The following is a 19,994-nucleotide window of genomic DNA, read 5'->3' as shown; positions in this document are numbered from 1 at the left end:
TGCCATTTTTAGATGTTTTAGTCATCCGCAAACCAAACCAGCAATTGGGACACACCAGTGATGGCGAACCTATGGCACGGGTGCCAGAGGTGGCACTCGGAGCCCTCTCTGTGGGCACGCAGAAACAGAGTTCATCATGTGGGGCGGGGGGGAAATCGCCCTCCCCACACACATATATATCTAGGCTGGCCTGGGCTGCAGGGCTCGATTATTAGCATTAAACCTAAGACCTAGTTTTGGGGAAGCAGTATAGGTAACCCTGTTAAGCGCTGTTAAACCCCACTGATTTTCATGCAAAGGACTAAAGCGATCCTTTACCTGGGAGTAAGCTCGGTTGCTGGTAATGTGGCTTGCTTTTGAGTAAACCCTCCCAGGGCCATGATTCACCCGTTCGAAGAGTTGCATGGTTGCCTCAAAGCAAGGCCAACAACTACCACCACGTTTACTCCCGAGTAACGCACGCCTCAGAGCCAGCCATTTTTCCTAAACTAAAACCTCAGTATTCAGGTTAAATTGCCGTGTTGGCACTTTGCGATAAATAAGTGGGTTTTGGGTTGCAGCTTGGGCACTCGTTCTCAAAAAGGTTCGCCATCACTGGGATACACAGTATACAGAAAACCTACGCACACGGACAGATATCTACACAAAAACTCCAATCACCATCCAGGGCAAAAAAGGAGCACCATAAAAACTTTGGTACATCGGCGCCAAACAGAATCTGTGAACCTCACCTCCTTCAAGATGAATTGAATCACCTAAACAGGGCTCTACAGGCTAATGGTTACTCTAATACAGAAATCAGAAGGGCTGCAAGACCAAGAATAAGCCACATGAACAAAGATAAAAAGAGAGCCATCTAGAGGAAGAGTTTTCTTACCATACATCAAAGGGAACCACTGATCGCATAGGAAAACTGATGAAGAAGCACAACCTACAAACTACAGACCCACAATCTACAGACCCACTAAGAAAATTCAACAGATGCTATAAGTTCAGCCCAAAGGATAGAGGGATCCTTTAGCTACTGCAGGAGTCTATAGCATACCATGCAGCTGTGGACAAGTCTACATAGGAACCACCAAGCGCCCAGCGCAGACACGTATCTAAAGAAAACGAAAGGCACTGCAGACTATTTCAGCCAGAGAAATCATCAATAGCAGAACACATGATATTAACCTGGACATAGAATATTATTTGAAAAACAGAAATTCTGGACCACTCTGAATAGTGCGTCAGACTACACAGAGAAGCTATTGAAATCCATAAGCACATGGACAATTTTAACAGGAAGGAAGAAACTATGAAAATGAACAGAACTTGGCTGCCAGTGTTGAAAAATACTAGAGTCAAGACAGTGTCTAACCAGCTCCACACAAACACAGAATGACCATAGACAAAAGAAACAAAGGCCAGGATACTGCTATTCAGATGCTCCCACCAGTGACCTTGCTATCTCCATTGTTACTCCCATGCTATAGTCTTCATTGTTACTCATACTTCTATTCAGATGCCCTCAACTATTGACCTGGTTGCCTTCTTTGTTACTCACAGACAATATTTCTCCACCCACCCTGGACACTCCAACAGATATATATGCTCCACTTGCTTTCCCAACATCAGATCCTCTGAAGATGCCAGCCACAGACTCAGGCGAAACGTCAGGAGAGAATGCTGCTAGAACACGGCCATACAGCCCGGAAACCACACAGGACCCAAATTTACTCCTTTTTTTCCAGTTTCAGCTTGATGGTTTGTTTTTCTCTACATTGTGAACTCAATACTTAGGCTTTTTCACTTATTACAAAACTAATTCAGTAAACAATGCCTGTTCAGCTGTTTTCTCCTTGGAATCATACTGGGACAGCTGAGGTACATACCTATGCCAGCCAGAAAACTCACAAATTCGTCTAGAATATAATATAATCCTTTTTCATCACAGTCAAATTTTTGAAGTAATTCTCAAAACCAAAAAGATTCCATAGAATAATGTCTTTTGCTAAACTATTTATATTTATGCCATTATGCATGAAACAAACTGTATAAGCTAAAGAACTGTATAAACTAAAGAAATATGTATAAACTAAAGAAACTGTATAAACTAAAGAAATATATGCATCAATAAATTACAAATACTTTTATCATTTTAATTATCTTGATTTCAGATTGTCCATGGTCAGAAATGCATCTTCTAGACTGCAAGTCCTTATTTCTCAATACAAAAGCAGAGGCACACACTCTCAAACATCCAAACATATTCTAACATAGTTTTCAGTTATGACATGCATGCTGCCACTACATGCTGGAAGTGGGAGAGCCAGATGGCAGAAATCAAAAGTGTTTTCTTTAAAAACACAAAAATATAAAAATGCAAGTGTACTGCCATCTTCAGGTACATAAATAGTGTCAGAGAAGAGGCTTTCACTTCTTTTATAGAGTGAGATTTTCCCATATAGCCAAGAGATACTAAGGACTACAATTTCAATGAACCTCTAATATGAGGTTAAGATTTACAAAAATGATTAAGGAGATAAAAAATTCCCTCTCAAATCTATGCTGCTTTGTCAAAAGTCCCATGGTTAAATTATTTCTCAACATTTTCAGTTGTCTCTTACACAAAAGCTAAACTTCCTCCTCCTTCTCAACTCTCTTGTGTCTCTTGAATGTAGTATAGTTCGCACAGTATAATTAAACTGTCCTCTTGGCCTGTTCAGGAATGGAATTTAGTGATTCTCCTGCCATTCTACAACCACACCAGAAGGTAATCCCTGATACTTCACTGGACTATTACTAATAAATGTGAAGACCTGCAGCTCTGTCACCTCCTAATCTCCGTAGCAAATAAGCTTTGGATCGCATGAACAGCGGGAAGACTGACAATGCCACATCAATTACTTCATTCTGCGGGTATAGATGCTTGCCCCTGGAATCATCTGCACGGCTCTTACAATACAAAAAAGCACTGTTATGGCTGGAACACAAACATTCTAGGATTTATCAAAAAAACTGCTGACTGCTAAGGTGGTATATAAAAGCAGAATGTCAAGGATGAGAAGACAATTTAAGAAAAAAAATCACTTATCTACATGTATATAACATTTATCTATTCACTGGAAAATTACGTTATAAAGTAAAAACTATTACAGAATAATAGCAAATGTAGTCAATTAAGTCTAAGTAATCTGCATTCTTGTTTACTAAATGGACTTATTTTTTGAATAATTTGAATTCGGATCCTCTGGTGCTCTAACCCGTACCAACATTATCTGAGGCTGTAATTGGCATGGGGGATATATCATAAAACAAGCCTTTATATATGTAGATTCTTCACCATGAAGAGCTTTATAGGCCATGAAGGGCTTTATAGATCATAATCAGCACCCTAAATTGAACTAAATCGAACTCTAGATTGAGTGCATCTACTGTAAGGCTGACCCACGAATCCCAGCACCAGCACAGGTGATGAAGGCAGTATTTTCCTCAAATCTAACTCAAATTATTATTATTATTATTATTATTATTATTATTATTATTATTATTATTATTATTATTATTATTACTATTACTATTATTACTATTATTACTATTATTACTATTATTATTACTATTATTACTATTATTATTATATTTATAAACCGCCCTCGCCCGGAGGGCTCAGGGCGGTGAACAAACAAATAGATAGAGCACAATAAAATCAATAAAATCAATAAGTCTGGGACCTTCGTACCTAAGAGACCGTCTGGCCCCATATGTCCCACGTCGGTCTCTGCGTTCGGCAGAGGCCAATCTGCTTGTGATCCCCGCCCCCTCTATGATGCGGCTGGCCTCCACTAGGGCCAGGGCATTTACGGCCCTGGCCCCTGCCTGGTGGAATGCTCTCCCACCAACTGTCCGGGCCCTGCGGGACCTTAATGAATTCCGCAGGGCCTGTAAGACTGAGTTATTCCGCCGGGCTTTTGGAGAGTCCAGCCGCTGATAGGGTGCCCGGAAACAGCTACAACCCGCTGTTCCCTTTGTAGGAGTTTTAATAGCGGGACACCATCCTTATTTTAATTGATACAGAAATTGGATGCTGCTTTTAAATTGTTTTAATATTTATTGTCTTATCACTGTTGTAAACCGCCCTGAGCCCTTCGGGGGAGGGCGGTATAAAAGTAGAATAATAAATAAATAAATAATCATTAAATAACGGCTCTCTATATATTAAAACCAACCCCATTAAAATGCAGCGTTCTAACATCAGGTATATCGATGGTGTCCTCCTAATGAATCCCCTGAGAAAAGAAAGGGGAAGAAGAGAAGAGAGACAGCAGGGTCCACAGATGTTAGAGGGGAAAAGGAGGGGAAGGGGGGGAGCCATCAGCGTCCAGACTCTCCAAAGGCCTGGTGGAACAACTCTGTCTTGCAGGCCCTGCGAAAGTCATTAAGATCCCGCAGGGCCCGAGTAGCTGGAGGTAGAGTGTTCCACCAGGCAGGGGCCAGAGCTGCAAAAGCTCTGGCCCGAGTGGAGGCTAGCCGCATCATGGAGGGGCCAGGGATCACCAGTAAGTTGGCCTCTGCTGAACACAGAGGTCGATTTGGGACGTATGGGGCAAGACGGTCCCGTAGGTAGAGGTCCCAGGCCGCGCAAGGCCTTAAAGGTCAATACCAACACCTTGAAGATGATTCGGAATTCAACCGGTAACCAGTGCAGGCGGCGCAGCACAGGTGAAATATGATCTCTGGCGGCACCTCCTGTGAGCAAGCGGGCCGCCGCATTCTGGACCAATTTTAATTTCCAAATCAGCCACAAGGGAAGGCCCACGTAGAGCGAGTTGCAATAGTCTAGCCTGGAGGTGACCGTTGCATGGATCACGGTGGCCAGATCCGTTTGGGAGAGGAAGGGGGCCAGCCGTCGGGCTTGTCGAAGATGAAAGAACGCAACCCAGGTTACATGGGCCACCTGGGTCTCCATTGAAAGAGACGAATCCAGGTGGACCCCCAGGCTACGGAAGTAGGAGGCCGGTGCCAATGTGGCCCCCTCCCACACCGGCAGCTGGAAATCCCCAGCCCCTCCCCCCTGGCCCAGCCAGAGGATCTCCGCCTTCGATGGATTCAGTTTTAGCCTGCTCTGCTTCAACCAACCAGCGACCGCCTCCAAACAATGCTGGAGAGCTACAGGGGCGATGACTGTTCCCCCCTCCATCAACAGAATGAGCTGAGTGTCATCAGCATATTGATGACAAGTCAGCCCAAAGCTCCGTACCAACTGAGCAAGGGGTCGCATATAGATGTTAAATAACAACGGGGACAACAGCGCTCCCTGAGGTACACCACACTGAAGTGGGCACTTTCGGGAGGCTAGGTCCCCGCACCACACTTGCTGGGTCCGATCCCGGAGAAACGAGGCAATCCACTGAAGGACAGTGCCTCGCACCCCAGAAGCGGCCAGGCGGTGGGTCAAAAGATCGTGGTCGACCACATCAAACGCTGCGGTAAGATCTAACAACACCATACGGAGCATGTCTGTGACGGCGACAAGAACAGTCTCCGTCCCATGCCCAGCACGGAAGCCGGACTGGAAGGGATCGAAGGCCGATGTGTCCTCCAGGAAGCCCTGAAGCTGCTCCAACACCACTCTCTCAATTACCTTCCCCAGAAATGAAAGATTCGAAACGGGGCGGTAATTGGCTAGATCGCCAGGATCTAAAGATGGTCTTTTCAAGAGTGGGCGGACCACTGCCTCCTTCAACCCACCCGGAAAAACTCCTTGCTCAAGGGAGCTATTGATGATGTTCAACAGGTGGGGTCGTAGCTCCGCCCGGCACGCTTTAATAAGCCAGGAGGGGCACGGATCCAGAGGACAAGTAGTAGGTCTAACAGCAGCCAGGGCCCTGTCGACAGCGGCTTCAGAGAGCAGGGAAAACTGGGCCAAATCTTCACAAGACAGAGATAATTTTAATAGATCCTTTAAATCAATGGGCAAAGGTAGAAGAATTGGTTCCTGTGCCTCACTTTTCTCTACCGTAAGGAGTCGCAAAGCAGCTTACAATGGCCTTCCCTTCTTCCCCCACAACACACACCTTATAAATAGGTGGGGCCATGAGAGTTCTGATTGAACTGAAACTAGCCCAAGGTCACCCAGCAGGCTTCATGTTGAGGAGTAGGGAATCAAACCAGACTCTCCAATCAGAGTCTGCTGCTCCTAAACACTGCAGTGCTGGTTCTCTAATTCTCCCTTGAAAAGCAGCCAACTTAAATAGCAGCTTTCAGCATGTCAACTGCAGCTTTAAAAGGCAGCACCAAGGCAACCAATTAAGGATTTCATCACCTTTAGATGATTTTCTCACAAGATCTGCCCCCATGGGGTCAACTACAAAGGCTGTGGTGCACCCTAATATGCAACATGTAGGGCACATATATTCCAGTATTTATTGGTACTAATTTTGAATGTATTTTTATAAGTTTGTTGCAACAAACTAACAAAACTAATAATTTAATTTTAACCGAGGAGATTCTTTGTGAAAATACTAACATTGTTTTCATACTCCAAGTAAATATTATTTATATAGCCTAAAAATTCTCTTTACCCAAATACTTACTCTTTACATTAACAATTACTGAGACAGAATCTAAACTGTCTCAGAGGACTATAGTAGCGTGCCTGTGATTTTTCTGAGATGACTAGCACAAGAAATGCTTTAATTCTCTGTCTGAGATGGCGTCGGTAGACCTACCTCCAGTCTGAATAGTTACTAATACATCACAAATGAAATGATCTGAAAATCTTGTTGGTCTCTAAGTGGCTACTCAAATGAAATAATCAATTATCAATTACGATCTTTTCCAAGTTGCCAGAAAAGAAGTCTCAATAATTTTACTCCAGTTCCCTCTTCTTTACATTTACCATATTCTTACCACATTTCAAGAAAAATCCTTTTTCCATCACTGAGAATTATTTCAACCTCAAAATTGTTTATACGGCTGAACATTGTAGTATTATTCATAAAAGAATGGAAATTACTATTCTAAAAGTACAAATGAAAATGCATACAGCTATCCTTTTAGGAGGAGTATCTAAAATAGAAGATGTGTCCATTAAGTTACTAATCTGGCTTCAAAGGAAGCATATTATTACCAGCAAGGCTGAGCAACCCCTCATTCCAACTAAGGGTTTCTTTAAGAACACAGAACAGACTTCACGATGTGTGCATGTACTGGAGTTTCTTCAGGGTTTTTTTTTTCCTGGAAGCACTGGGGCTCGGCTCAGTTGTACATGTGATGCATTATGTTAGTGGTTTATATCCTTCAACTCTACTCCACAAAGTCTGAATCTTTTTTCCAACGGAAGTGGCTGTTCCTTCAGCAAATGGGCCAAATAAATTAAAGGTTCCTTAGGCTGGAAAAGGGATCACACTTTGCTGAGTGCCAGAATACAGACCAATGTTTTTGTAATTGGAATTCTGAATGCACCATGAGTAAAATTTTAATTACTATTTTCTTTTACAGTCTTGTGTTCAACACAAGAGGAGCTGAGACAGCTGTTCACATTGGAACCACTCGCTTAATTCACTCTGAGGTGGAAATAAACACATTTACAATGAGTTTCTGCAGTCTAGGTCACTGTTTCATAAATGGCTGAAGTCAACACATACAGATGTCCATACTTTCACCAGAAACTGACAATACTCAATAACAAACTGAATCAACATGCTCATTAACATAAAAATTATGTGAACGTATATAGGAAAAGGTTCTCTTCTTGCTAAGTCTAAACAAAACTTTCAGGAATTTCACAAGGGAAGTAAGGAAATTTCTGGACTCTACAGTGCAGCAGTGTAACTGAAAAGTCTCCACGACTTTCCTAAACAAACAAAAATACCAGTATTCTATCTACAACAGCTTCAGTGACTAAATCATTGGAAGGCAAGCAGTAAAAGGACCTTGACTCACGGTCATTTGAAGACAAAATATTTATTTGTGCTTTTAAGAGAACTTCCTATTCAGTGGTTGTTGTGGAGGCAACTTAGATTTCCCTCATAAGGAAGTTCCCAAGTTCCCATCACTTTTAAAAATATTTGTATAAAGTTCAGATTTCTGTGGACACTGCACAAATTTCAGTCACAGGATTCTATGATATCTGAACATACGAAGGAAACTTTCACTAACACAGTCCACTGATTGGTATAGTTCCCCATTCTACCCTGACTGGTAGAAATTCTCCACGATCTTTGGCAGAAAGATTTTCCTGACATCTGCTGCCCTAAAATCTTTCAACTGGAAATGCCAGGAATTGTTCCTGCTTTATCATAGTCATGGCTCCTCCTTACACACAGAAGCATTTGGGAACGGCAACCTATCTTACATGAAATGGGGTGGGGGGCCCTTTTTCAGCAGCCAGGGACTTCACCACTGCGGCACAGCAGTGCCACCTCCTAAGGAGTTTCAGATGGTGTGGGGAGAATAGAAAACTTGACAATTCCCTGGCCAACCTGAAAACCCCTATAACTGCCCAATGTGCTATGTTACCCTAAAACATGGCATAAATCGCTGGGCAGAATGGGGGGAATTCCTGGGCTGAAAGCCCTGTGGAAGCTGACTAAATGCCTGCACCTGAATGGAGGGGAAGTGTTCCGGGGTCTCAAAAGACCTTTGGCCCAGGGACACCCCTCTTCAGAGGTGCAGACTTACATCACCTTTTTGTGGTCCTTTTTGGGTCGTTTTTCACTATGGGCTTGACTGGAGGAGAAAGGGGTTTCTCCTTTTCCCCTGGCACCTGTGCCATCAACTGCCTCTTTGGAGACTGCATAGCAACAGTATTCCCTACTGCTGCTTTATCATGCCCCCCCCCACCCCCCCGGGATTGAGCTGTCTGTGTTCTTCTGTCATACAGAGAAATAGAAGATAACCTAAGACAGAAGAGGGCCTGTGCAAACCACAGAGGCAGAAGAAGGATATGCTGTCTAGACTTACCCCTATTCTACTCTGCAGAGTATATATACCCTCTTTTCTTACCACCACAAGAATACAGTCTACAGAATAAAGGGAGGGTGAGGGGGACATGTCAAGACTCAGGGGCCTTGTGAGGAAACATGGACTATCATTCTGCCGGGTCTCTGAAATTCACAAAGATTTCCAGACTGGTCCTGTGAAAATGATAAGCTTTTTGCTGGTTCAAATATACATATAAACCATCTGATGAGCGGAGTTTGTTACAGTGAAGTAAAGTTACCAGTCCAGTAAAAGATTACAGCATTAGAGGATCATTAGCCTGATCTAATATGAGAACTTAGCAACATAGATCAGAATAATTAATGAAAGATACAAAGACTCAGTTCTTTTGCAATATTGTATTACTGCCCTAATCACTAATCAGTTTATACAATCTGTATGTACACTAGTATGACTGGTAGAAAGAACATGTTTCATTTCCTTTTGCACACTGATTAACTGAAAAATTCTCTCTCAAAAGCTATAATGGAATTTGAATTGTAAACATTCAATTTATGATTTAATTTAAAAAAAAAACAGTGTTAAGTGATTTAGACAATTTACAGCTAAAGATTTCTCAAGAACAGTAAGCCATAAACCAGGGGTAGGGAACCTGCGGCTCTCCAGATGTTGAGGAACTACCATTCCCATCAGCCCCTACCAGCACAGTGTGGCCATGCTGACTGATGGGGTGCTCAGTTCGAACATCTGGAGAGCAGGATTCTATACTCATCTGTAATCATGAAGCATGACAGAAGCACCCCCATAGAAACCCATTATTCAAATGAGACTACTCTAGGGCAGAAACTATGTGTTTTAGTAATAAACAAAAGCAGAATCCATGGTTACCATAGTTACACATACTCTTTGTTGTGTTTCAATGCCACATGATCTGATTCAAAGAAATACACATCAGGCTCTTCCTCCTCATCCTCTACAGCATGAAGATTGGCACTCTCTTTGGCAGATGATAACGATCCAGTAACAAGTCTAGCCTCTCCAGATGGTTTGCTTAGTTTTTCCTCTACACAGTCCCCAGAATCACAAACGTTTTCTTTCTCTCTCTGAATGTTTTCTGTGTTTACAGAAGATCCATTGATATTAGTAATACTTGATTCTACATTCTTCACAGGGGCACTATGATTGATTTCCTCAGGCTGTCCATTTTCTCTACATGGAGAGTGATTTTTAGTAGGGCTACCTTTGGCTGAGCCTACCCTCCATGGTGATGTTCTCAGAACATATCTGTGTTCTTGAGGTTCTGATGCTGATGCAATTTGGGTTGAAATACAGTCCAACACAGAAACTGGTGGTTCAAGTTCACCTGAGATTGATGTACTGTCATGACAGTTGTCCAAGTTGCTGTTGGTATTTTCAGCAGCCTTTGAGGCACTACTATCCCCCACTACATCTACTTCCTCCTCAGAATCCCTTAATAAAGATGAATGGGTTTCAGAAAAGGACCCTTTACCCGTACCTGACTCATGCGCCTGATTAGCAGGTTCCTCAGGCAAAGAGTTGTTTAATTGTTTGTGGTCCTCTAACTTTAACTGTTCTTGTAGGTTTGTGCAAGGCACACTGTGGTCTATAAAACTGTCCTCCTTACTTCTGTTAAGAAAAAATGAAGAATGGGACAGTGAATTGCCATTTTCTGCTACAGATTTTTCCTTGGATGAACAGGAATCAGCATTGTGCTGTGAAGTATTCCCATCAAGCTGACTGTCACACTTGATAGCATCTGAATCTTTCCCATCAATTCCATTGACAGTCTGACATCCTACGAGTTCTTCAGATACTGAACTGTTACACCTTTCTGTACACACATTCACTTTTTTAACTTCCCCTTTATCACCATTGTCCAGTATAAGATAGCGACAAGCTCGTTTAGTGCCTGGAGAGACTGCAACATTGTCCGATTGTGAGCTTTTGCGCTCCAATCGTTCCTTTGCTGTTTTAGAGGGCAGCACTTCTTCTGAAGTATTTTGTGCCTCTGAGCGTAGGCAGCGCTTAACTCGCTTTAAAACTGGTGAGACAGGTTCCACTTGCTTCTTCTCACAATTCTCCACAATCTGCCTGTCAATACTATCCTTTTCCGAAGTAGACAGTCCCCTTTTTCTAGGGCTTACCCATGATTCCCTAGAGCTCTGCTGCTTTGTATCAGTTGTTCTTCCACTGTTATTTCCCTTCTGTGTCTGCAGAGATTCTGGTTTCTTCTTTGGAGATCTGGATCGTACTTGCGGAAGAGAAGAAACTTCCTCTGGGTGAGCGATGCTACGGTTTCTTAAAGTTCTGCCACAAAAATTTTCATCCAAACCATTTAACCCCACTGTTGATCTTGTGACACGAGTAGATCGAGAAGCAGCCATACTATGGCAAGTCCCTAAAGTATGTTCCTCATGATCCACTCATTCGGAAACCTTCAAAGAAAGGTAAACAAGACAATGAGAAAAAGCATTATCTACAGCAGAAATCAGGCTAATATTTATATCGTATTACTTAATGGGGTTCACTAGTGTTGTTGATATCTTATTCTAACAACATTATAATCATCACATATCTTTGCAGTGGATTTAGAGTACTAAATACATAATTAAAATTGATAATTATTAATACACACCCAGAAAATGCACTACACTCATTAAATGCAAAAAAAGTACAATGAAGTTAAAACATAGCCTGACAGAAAACATGTTTTTATATCTATAATCTTAATAAAGTTAAACAAGGTCACCTGGACTTCTAATGGATTACAAAGTTCCTACAAAGCTTCAATAATTCAAAACTTAGTTCCTAACATCTATAGAATAAAATATTTACAAGTTGTATAACAATAGATGGCTTAGTCACATCCATCCCAAAGACATGATATTCATCAACTAAACCAAGAGGCAGACATGTTGAACGTTTCTCCAAACAATTTAACACAGGATACAAGCACCTCCTTCCTAGGACAATTAGCTTGGGTAAACCCAGCAAACAGACTGTCATGTTCTATGGTGAATGTAAGGAGAACGTTAGGTTGAACCCTAGAAGGATCGAAAGGCATCTCTGCTCAGGTAACTGGAAAGAAAGCATTTCCATTAATTCCCCACTCAAACTAGTTCTCTGATATACTGAACACACAGTGCCACAGCTGGAGGTTGGGGGGGGGGGATTCTGAGAACATTGTGAGAAGGAAAAACTCATCCAGCAACCATAACTTTACTTCTAATGAATCAGTTATGCACCAATTAACACTTTAAATTTTGTGGGATCACAAAAAAGTGCCCAACTATTTGAAACAATCAAGACAACAAACATACTCAACTAAACTGTGACAGTGATAATCCAGTCATAGTTCAAATTTAGCATCAGTCTTTTGGAGCTCTTTCTAAAGCATCCACTTTGCCTGTCTGAATGCTGACAGTGCCTAGATCAGGGGTAGGGAACCTGCGGCTCTCCAGATGTTCAGGAACTACAATTCCCATCAGCCTCTGACAGAATGGCCAATTGGCCATGCTGGCAGAGGCTGATAGAATGGTCCCTAATGAGCTGGCCTAGATATTCCCACCTCTATTTTTCCACTTGGAATTTCTCAAAGAAGCACTCTGGCTTCTCCCAAATTTGCAGGAAGTTTATTTTGGAAAAGATGTGCATCTCAATACTATGAACAACAAGAGTTAGGTTTTATTTTATTTCAATTTATTCCTTTACTTCTTTTATACCCTGATTTTTTCTCCTGTGGGCACTGAAAACAAATGTGTTCAACCTATTCTGTTGAAGGCTTCTTGAAACAGAAAAAAGTTACTGCTTGGAGCTGGCTTCTTACATTATCGCAGTGGTGCAGGAGCTATAGCAGTGCCCCTGTTACCCTATGCTCCAGAAAAATCCAAGACAGTGTAAAAACAGCCCTCCACAGGATAGGGAATTGGGAAGGAACTTTTCATATTACCCGTGGCACAGGAAGGAGTGATCTGCTGCAGCAGGTCATTTACCACTATGGTTAAGAATGCAACACAAGTGGCACAACCTTCTTTTTCAACTACTGTTCCTCCCTTAAATGCAGAGCTGCTCAGCAAAATAATTACTAAGCTCAAAGAACTCCTGTATCAATGGGAACAGGCCTAGGTACCATAGCAGTAGATCTAAGGACTGCAAGACCCCTTCTGTAACAGGCAAGGAGATAGGCCAGCTGTTACCAATTATCACTACAACGTAGATAAAAAGAGTCTAGCAGCTCTACATATTGTACATATGTACCAAAAATGGAGTCATTCTTCATAAATGAAAATAATTCATTTACAAATAATGGATTGGACCCAGCAGAAAAACTCTCCTCCAAATATAAACATTTTTCTCAGGTGGTTGTTGTGGGCTTTCCGGGCTGTGTGGCCATGGTCTGGTAGATCTTTTTCCTAACGTTTTGCCTGCATCTGTGGCTGGCATCTTTAGAAGTGTATGACAGAGAGAAGTCTGTTACACAGTGTGTAACAGACTTCTCTCTGTCATACATTTCTGAAGATGCCAGCCAGATGCAGGCAAAATGTTAGGAACAAGATCTATCAGACAATGGCCACACAGCCTGGAAAACCCACTGGAAATCCTCTGACTAAGTTGATGGCTGAGGCAAGCAGCAGGGAGCTTATGAAGACTGCTGGACCTGGTTCCCCGAGCTTGTTCATACATACCTCTGCCATGAAATTGTCTGTTCTCACAAACATATTTTATCATCACTGTAAAGGGAGACTAATGGAAGTCAGATCATCCACAAATTCAGTTAACCTCGTATTGTGTTTTTGTTCTTTTTACAGGAAAGATGGTCAGTGCCTAAAAGAGAGGAACAAGGACTTTAATTTTGCTTTGCAAGCAACTGTTTCCTCATGAAACAATATTAGTCATTACTTAACAGATCTGAAATGAAACCTATCTTGCCATTTTACCATACCCTCACTAGTGTTGAGTAGCTGGATGAGGGAGGGGCAAGGCAGAAGTGCATGTAATCCCAGAGAAAATAGAGAAAGGGGAGGTTAAGAAAGTGAAGTTATTTCAAAATCTTATAATGTCTAAGAGTTCCATCATTACCAGAACTTCAACAAATCCACTCTTGCTGAGACATGAAGCAAATGGACTAAATAGGGACCCATACAAACAATTATAGTACAATAAAATTGAGTCCAAAACAATTAAAACCCAACTCTTAACAAAAAATTTAAAAAGCTTTTGCATCAGTAAAATTTTCAAGTAACTTTTCCAATGGGGGAAATTATGTAGTAAAAACAAACCAAGGTAAAAACTGAGTCACCCCCCAGAACCTCCCCTATTCAATACAAAGGGAGAAGGAAAGGGGGAAAGGAAAAAAGGGAAGGGATGAGGGGAGTAGAAGGCAAGAAAGGGAAGGTGAGGTCAGTCAAGATGGTAGAACCGTAGCTGCCTAAACCATAGATCTGGGGGAACATCTCCGTCTTACAGGGCCTGTAGAGTTACACTACGTCCTGCAGAGCCTGGTCTCAGGTGACATAGACTTCTACCAGGCTGGGGCCAGGGCTGAAAATGTCCTTTGGGCCAGGGAGTTCCAAGAGGTTGCTTCCGAAAGAGCTTAGCAATCTCTGGGATGATACTGGGAGATGCCGTCCAATGGATAACAAGGGCCTCAGATCTCTCAAGGCTTTAAAGGTTAACCTTTGAACTTGATCTGGAATTCAACCAGTAACCAGTGAACCGGAATCATGCAGTACAGGAGAGATATGCAATCTAACAAAGGTCCCTGTAAGAACCCTTGCCACCACATTCTAGATTAGTTGCAGTTTTCAGAGCAACCTCAAGGGAAGCCCAGCATATTTTGATTTAATATCCCACTCTTCCCGCTGAAGAGGGCTCAGAGCGGCTAACAATATAACTTCTTATTCTGAGCAGTCATGACAAATTAGCTTTACCATCAGAATTAGGAGACATTATATATTTAAGTAACAATTACATTTGCCCCTAACACACAAATGACAGAATCTGTTAAACATGAAGAGCAACTACTTTTCGTTCAACGAGATGGAAGAAAACAAAGCTGCCATGAATGTGCCTACTGTTTTGGCCTGCTAATTGTTTTCTTATGCACCTTCATGCTACACTATTACTTATGTAAAAGCTTGCACATCTGTGCACAGAGCAGTATGAGCAGTCTACTGTCTTGCATAAAGAGTCCTCTGAATCACAGCCTAATTCTATAATAGTTACCAGAGACAAAAAGCAGACAGTGTGATATAATAACAGTGAGAAAATGTCCAACAATCTCCAACTCCCAAGAGCATTATCAGCTCTGAGCAGGCAGTGCTACTTCCCAGATTACACAGCTCAGCAGCATGGTAATCAAATGCAGAAAATAAAGTACTTCAGTAATAAACTAAAGCTTTAAATTGCAGGCTAGATTCAGCATCTGATTTTTATTATTTTTCCCAGAAGCACAGAGAAAAGCCCAAAATTATTATTCAAGAACAAACCTAAGGTGCAGGCAAAACGCCTGCTTTTTAAAACACTGTCTAATTTAAAGTTACATGTGGGTACAGTATTAAGATTCCAAGTTACTTATTGAAACCACTTTTCAACACAACCAAAGTGGTGCACAATTAAATTAAAACAATTAACACAAAAGTCACAATAAAAATCATATCATATAAGAAAACATAGACCAGTGATGGTGAACCTATGGCACGGGTGCTAGAGGTGGCACTCGGAGCCCTCTCTGTGGGCACGCACACACAGAGTTCGTCATGTGGGGGTGGAAAATCACCCCCGCACACACACACACACACACCCCTAGGTTGAGCATGATGTGCGCGCATCACGGTGAGCAGGGAGGACTCGGTTGGCAGGTCTGGTGCCTGTGCTCCAGGTGGCTGCTGCCCGAGGGGGGGGGGGCACAGGCAGAAATGCTAGAGAGGCACAGAGTGATGCGCGCAGGACTTGCTGGAGGCTATATTAGGCTGGCCCCTGCTCAAGCGGCTGGGGCTGAGGAAGAGGGAGCCAACTGGTTTTTTCTAAACTAAAACCTCAGCATTCAGGTTGAATTGCTGGGTTGGTATTTTGCGATAAATAAGTGGGGTTTGGGTTGCAATTTGGGCACTTGGTCTCAAAAAGGTTCACCATCACTGACATAGACCAACAGCCAAACAAATATCCTTAACAGCCCTCAAGCATCCTCCTGAATAACTTGGCTTTAGAGAGCTTCCTGGAAGGCGGAAGGCTGTGACCACAGAAAAGGTCCAAGATAGGGCTACAGAAGATTTTTCTTGCCTTGAGGAAGGGACAGACAGGTGGAACAGCAAGGATGATTATTGCTGCAGCACAGGTTCATATCAGAAGATATGGTTCTTCAAATTATGTGGGAGTCCGAAGTCATGAATGGCTTTGAAGATAAGAAACCAGGACCTTAAAGTGAACTCAGAAATAGACAGGCAGCCAGGGAAGGTCTTAGTGATTCTGAGACACAGGACAAAATTCAAGAATGGGCTCCCAAAATGCCCTCCCCCAATGTTGCATATCTGAAGACACTGCATGTACATCTGCTTACTCCTCCTGCCTCAGGCCCAACCAAGGGCAAACCAGGAGTCCAAAACAGTCCTGGAAATGTCCTCCAGCCCCACCTCTGAAACGGGTGGGGGGGGGGGGGAATTGCACACCCACCACCACAGCTCACTTGCTGTTGAGGCTACCTGAGATGATGCAGTAATTACGGGGGGGGGGGGGGGGGGGGCTGGCTGCATGGTGGTAGAGATGCGCAGATGATCCTTGCAGGCAAGAAGTGCAGCAATCTTAAGTTGGAATTAATAGTAGTTTGCTGCAGACAATACTTACAGGTCTGCATTCTGAACCACAAGCATAATGGTTTCATACAGGTATAGATCTTCTTTCACTAAACTTCCTTGACTAGATCTAGCCACAAAGTCCTATTGTCTTCATAAAACATGCTCCACATGTTTTAAAAAGGGAGCCCCAGCCATTGGAAGCAGAAAAACTGATAACTGATGGGCAGCCCCATTCAAACTGCGAGACAGCCAAGGACAACGCTGCTGCTGCGCTGTCCCGACACCTCCAGAGGACTTTCGGGAGGTGGTAGAGAAAACAAAAAATGTCCTTGGCCCCTCAAAAGCCCTCCAGGCTGAATGGACTTATGCCACTTTGTTGAGTGGCATAAATCAGGGGTGCTGGCCATGGTGCCTGAGGCACAACAGCTCAGATGGGAGCCATCTATAGTCTGCTCCATCCCCAAGAATGTCCCATGGCTCTGCAGCATGTGACCATTTCAGGGTTTCACCGCTGCGAAGCTGGCAGGCAGCCGGACACTGGTACATTTGCTCCCTTCGCCAGTGGGGCTGCCCCTTATGTGGCAGAGGGGGCAAATGCACAAGTGCAAAGCTGTGCCATTCCCCCAAACACTTTTGACCCCCCACTCCTGGATGTGGTTGTAAGTGTCTGATCTACCACCAGATGGAATATATGGGTACCTTTGAAAGGACTCTGTTCTCTGTTATACTGGGTTATTTCAGTTGGTCTTCAGTCTTCATTTGTTGCATTATGGTGCAATCCTTCCCTTACAGAGTTCAGGATAGCATACATTTTTCCTCTCTGCCTGAATGTTTATTTTATTAGATTTTTTACCTTGCCCTTGCCTGACTGAAGTCAGCTTGAAAGTGGCTTACCCTTGTAACAAGTCTGCAAAGGAGATTAGGAATGAGAGTGAGTGACAGTTTAAGGACACACAATGTGCTCAATTGCAGAGGATTTGAACACTAGTCTCCCCTGTCCCAGGTAAACATGATGTTTACCTTTCCCCCCCCCTCTCTGTCTTTGTCTCTGCATGCACACGCACACTCATGCTCTCCTCTGTGCTCTGCTTCCCTGTTGACTCTACACTCTAGGGCAGGGGTAGGGAACCTGCGGCTCTCCAGATGTTCAGGAACTACAATTCCCATCAGCCCCTACCAGCATGGCCAATTGGCCATGCTGACAGAGGCTGATGGGAATTGTAGTTCCTGAACATCTGGAGAGCCGCAGGTTCCCTACCCCTGCTCTAGGTTGTTTTCCTACTTTTCACATTCAGAAAGCAGGGTTGCAACACAGGGATTTTGGTGTACATAGTAAATCCAGCAGCTATGACTCAGCATCTTAAGACCTACTTTAAACAAGCCTCCAAAAGCTCCAGTTCCTGGATCAATCATATCTAGCCACAATGATCCATGTCTTAGCTATATCTAGACTGGACTAATGTAATGTGCTCCACTTGGGATCAGTCATATCTAGCCACAATGATCCATGTCTTAGCTATATCTAGACTGGACTAATGTAATGTGCTCCACTTGGGGCTACCCATGAAGAGTGTTTGGAAGCTGCAGATAGTGTTATTGATAGACAGCTTGTCATCCAGCAGGAACGCATGACCCCCATACTACAGCAATTACAATGACTCCTGTTTGGCTCCTAAGTCCAATTCAAGATATTTGTTTGTCCTTTAAAGCACTACATGGCTTGGACTGGGTTATCTGAAAGACTGTCTTCCAAAGGTGTGGTCCAAATTCCACCTAGCTCAGGATATTGTGGTTCCCTCCTTTTTGCCCCAATCCAGCACATCCCAAGGAAAAGTTATGGCATAACCTTAACGTTAGGAGGGCCCTGAAGGCCTTCATAATTAGAATGGAGTCTATACGCACTTCACATAGCCTCTTCATAAATGTCTCTCCCCCTAATCAGGGAGGACAAATGACCAAGGCAGCCATCAGTCGTACTATTAAGGCCTGCATCATAGAGGCTTACAAGGCCTCTAACCACCCCATTCCACACGCTGTGCTGTTGCCAGCGCAGCTTTCAGGAAACAAATTCCCATCAGACATTTGCCGAGCGGCCACATGGTGCTCGATGTCCTCCTTTGTTAGGCACTACAGTCCATGACAGCTTCGGATGCCACCTTCGGTAGGTCAGTGCTGGAACATATTATCGGAGACTGACTTGACCTACCCGTTTGGGAGGTCCTCTCAAACTACTGCTCTGGGAGGTCCCAGCAAGATGTCCTCCGCCTCCAGTAGAACGGTCCACTGGTTACTTACTGAGAAGGGGCCTTCTACTGGAAGGACAGAAGGACACATTGGCCCTCCCTGGATCATTTTCAGTCTCCGATCATCCTTTCCATACTCTTCAACCAGTCTACACAATTAGTTTTGGTTACTTGTGCTCCATTCCCAAGTTGCACGTTTTTTCTTGTTCCTATTCCGGTGTTCTATGTCACATCCTAGTTTATGAGTTAGGAGATTGTTCTCACTGCTTTGACAGTCGTATACTGGAGATCAAAATGGGCAACCAAGCAGTTCACAGGAAGTGTCAGTTTTGAAGTTCCTGCCTCCCTGAGACTGGGTTGGAAAACATCCTGCAAGATGTCCTCCTATCCTTCCAGTAGAACCAAGCTGCTCAGTACCCTGTCAACACTGATTAAGCATACCAAGTCAAACTTACAAATAAGGACCCTACATACTTTAGACACTTCTATAGCCTGTTTAATCAAATCAACATCCAAGCTGGATCACATCTCTGCCATTTTATGTGCAAAGAATTGGGCAAAACTCTCACCATTAACAGCTAAATCACTAACAATGTGGGACTCAAACTCTGTAGAACTAGAAATAGCCTAATTACTCTAAAAAAACCTGTACCAGAAACAGTTCACTTGAAACATTCATAGTGGAGAAGTATTACTTCTTTGCCACTGTCATCACATTACAGACTTCCCAATTTGTTTCACAGCCTGTTCTATCAGATCTGACCAACACTGCTCTTGATATTTCCTCAAATTCTTTGAGTCAACACAGCCAAGACAGTTAGCTATAAGAATGATTTGTTCAATATCAACCATAGATCATCTCAATGTTTTCCTATAACTAAACATGTTAGGATAAAATAAAATTCCCAAGATTTTATACTGCACCTTATGTCAATCTTTTTTACCTGTCATTTGGCAAAAATTTAAGGTAGTATCAAGTTCAGTAGTTTGCAACACTCTGAAGTGTAAC

General features: G+C 43.0%; 1 protein-coding gene across 9 annotated transcripts in view; it reads right to left on the bottom strand.

Annotated features, from left to right (window-relative positions):
* ZZZ3 (zinc finger ZZ-type containing 3) overlaps positions 1-19,994 on the bottom strand; it is a 64,937-nt gene that overhangs the window by 26,355 nt on the left and 18,588 nt on the right. For 6 of the 9 annotated variants that reach the window (XM_048496840.1, XM_048496848.1, XM_048496843.1 and 3 more), the window contains 2 exons: positions 13,635-13,773; positions 9,832-11,384 (listed from right to left, as the gene is read on the bottom strand). In XM_048496840.1, the coding sequence (XP_048352797.1) occupies positions 9,832-11,333 (1,502 nt within the window). In that variant the 5' untranslated portion in view covers positions 11,334-11,384; positions 13,635-13,773. The remainder of the gene's footprint in view (positions 1-9,831; positions 11,385-13,634; positions 13,774-19,994) is intronic. The other 3 variants (XM_048496845.1, XM_048496846.1, XM_048496847.1) reach the window with 1 other exon arrangement.

This window comes from Sphaerodactylus townsendi, linkage group LG05 (genome assembly GCF_021028975.2).
Source record: "Sphaerodactylus townsendi isolate TG3544 linkage group LG05, MPM_Stown_v2.3, whole genome shotgun sequence".
NCBI classification, from domain to species: domain Eukaryota; kingdom Metazoa; phylum Chordata; class Lepidosauria; order Squamata; family Sphaerodactylidae; genus Sphaerodactylus; species Sphaerodactylus townsendi.
This window is presented reverse-complemented; position numbering and strand designations above follow the sequence as displayed.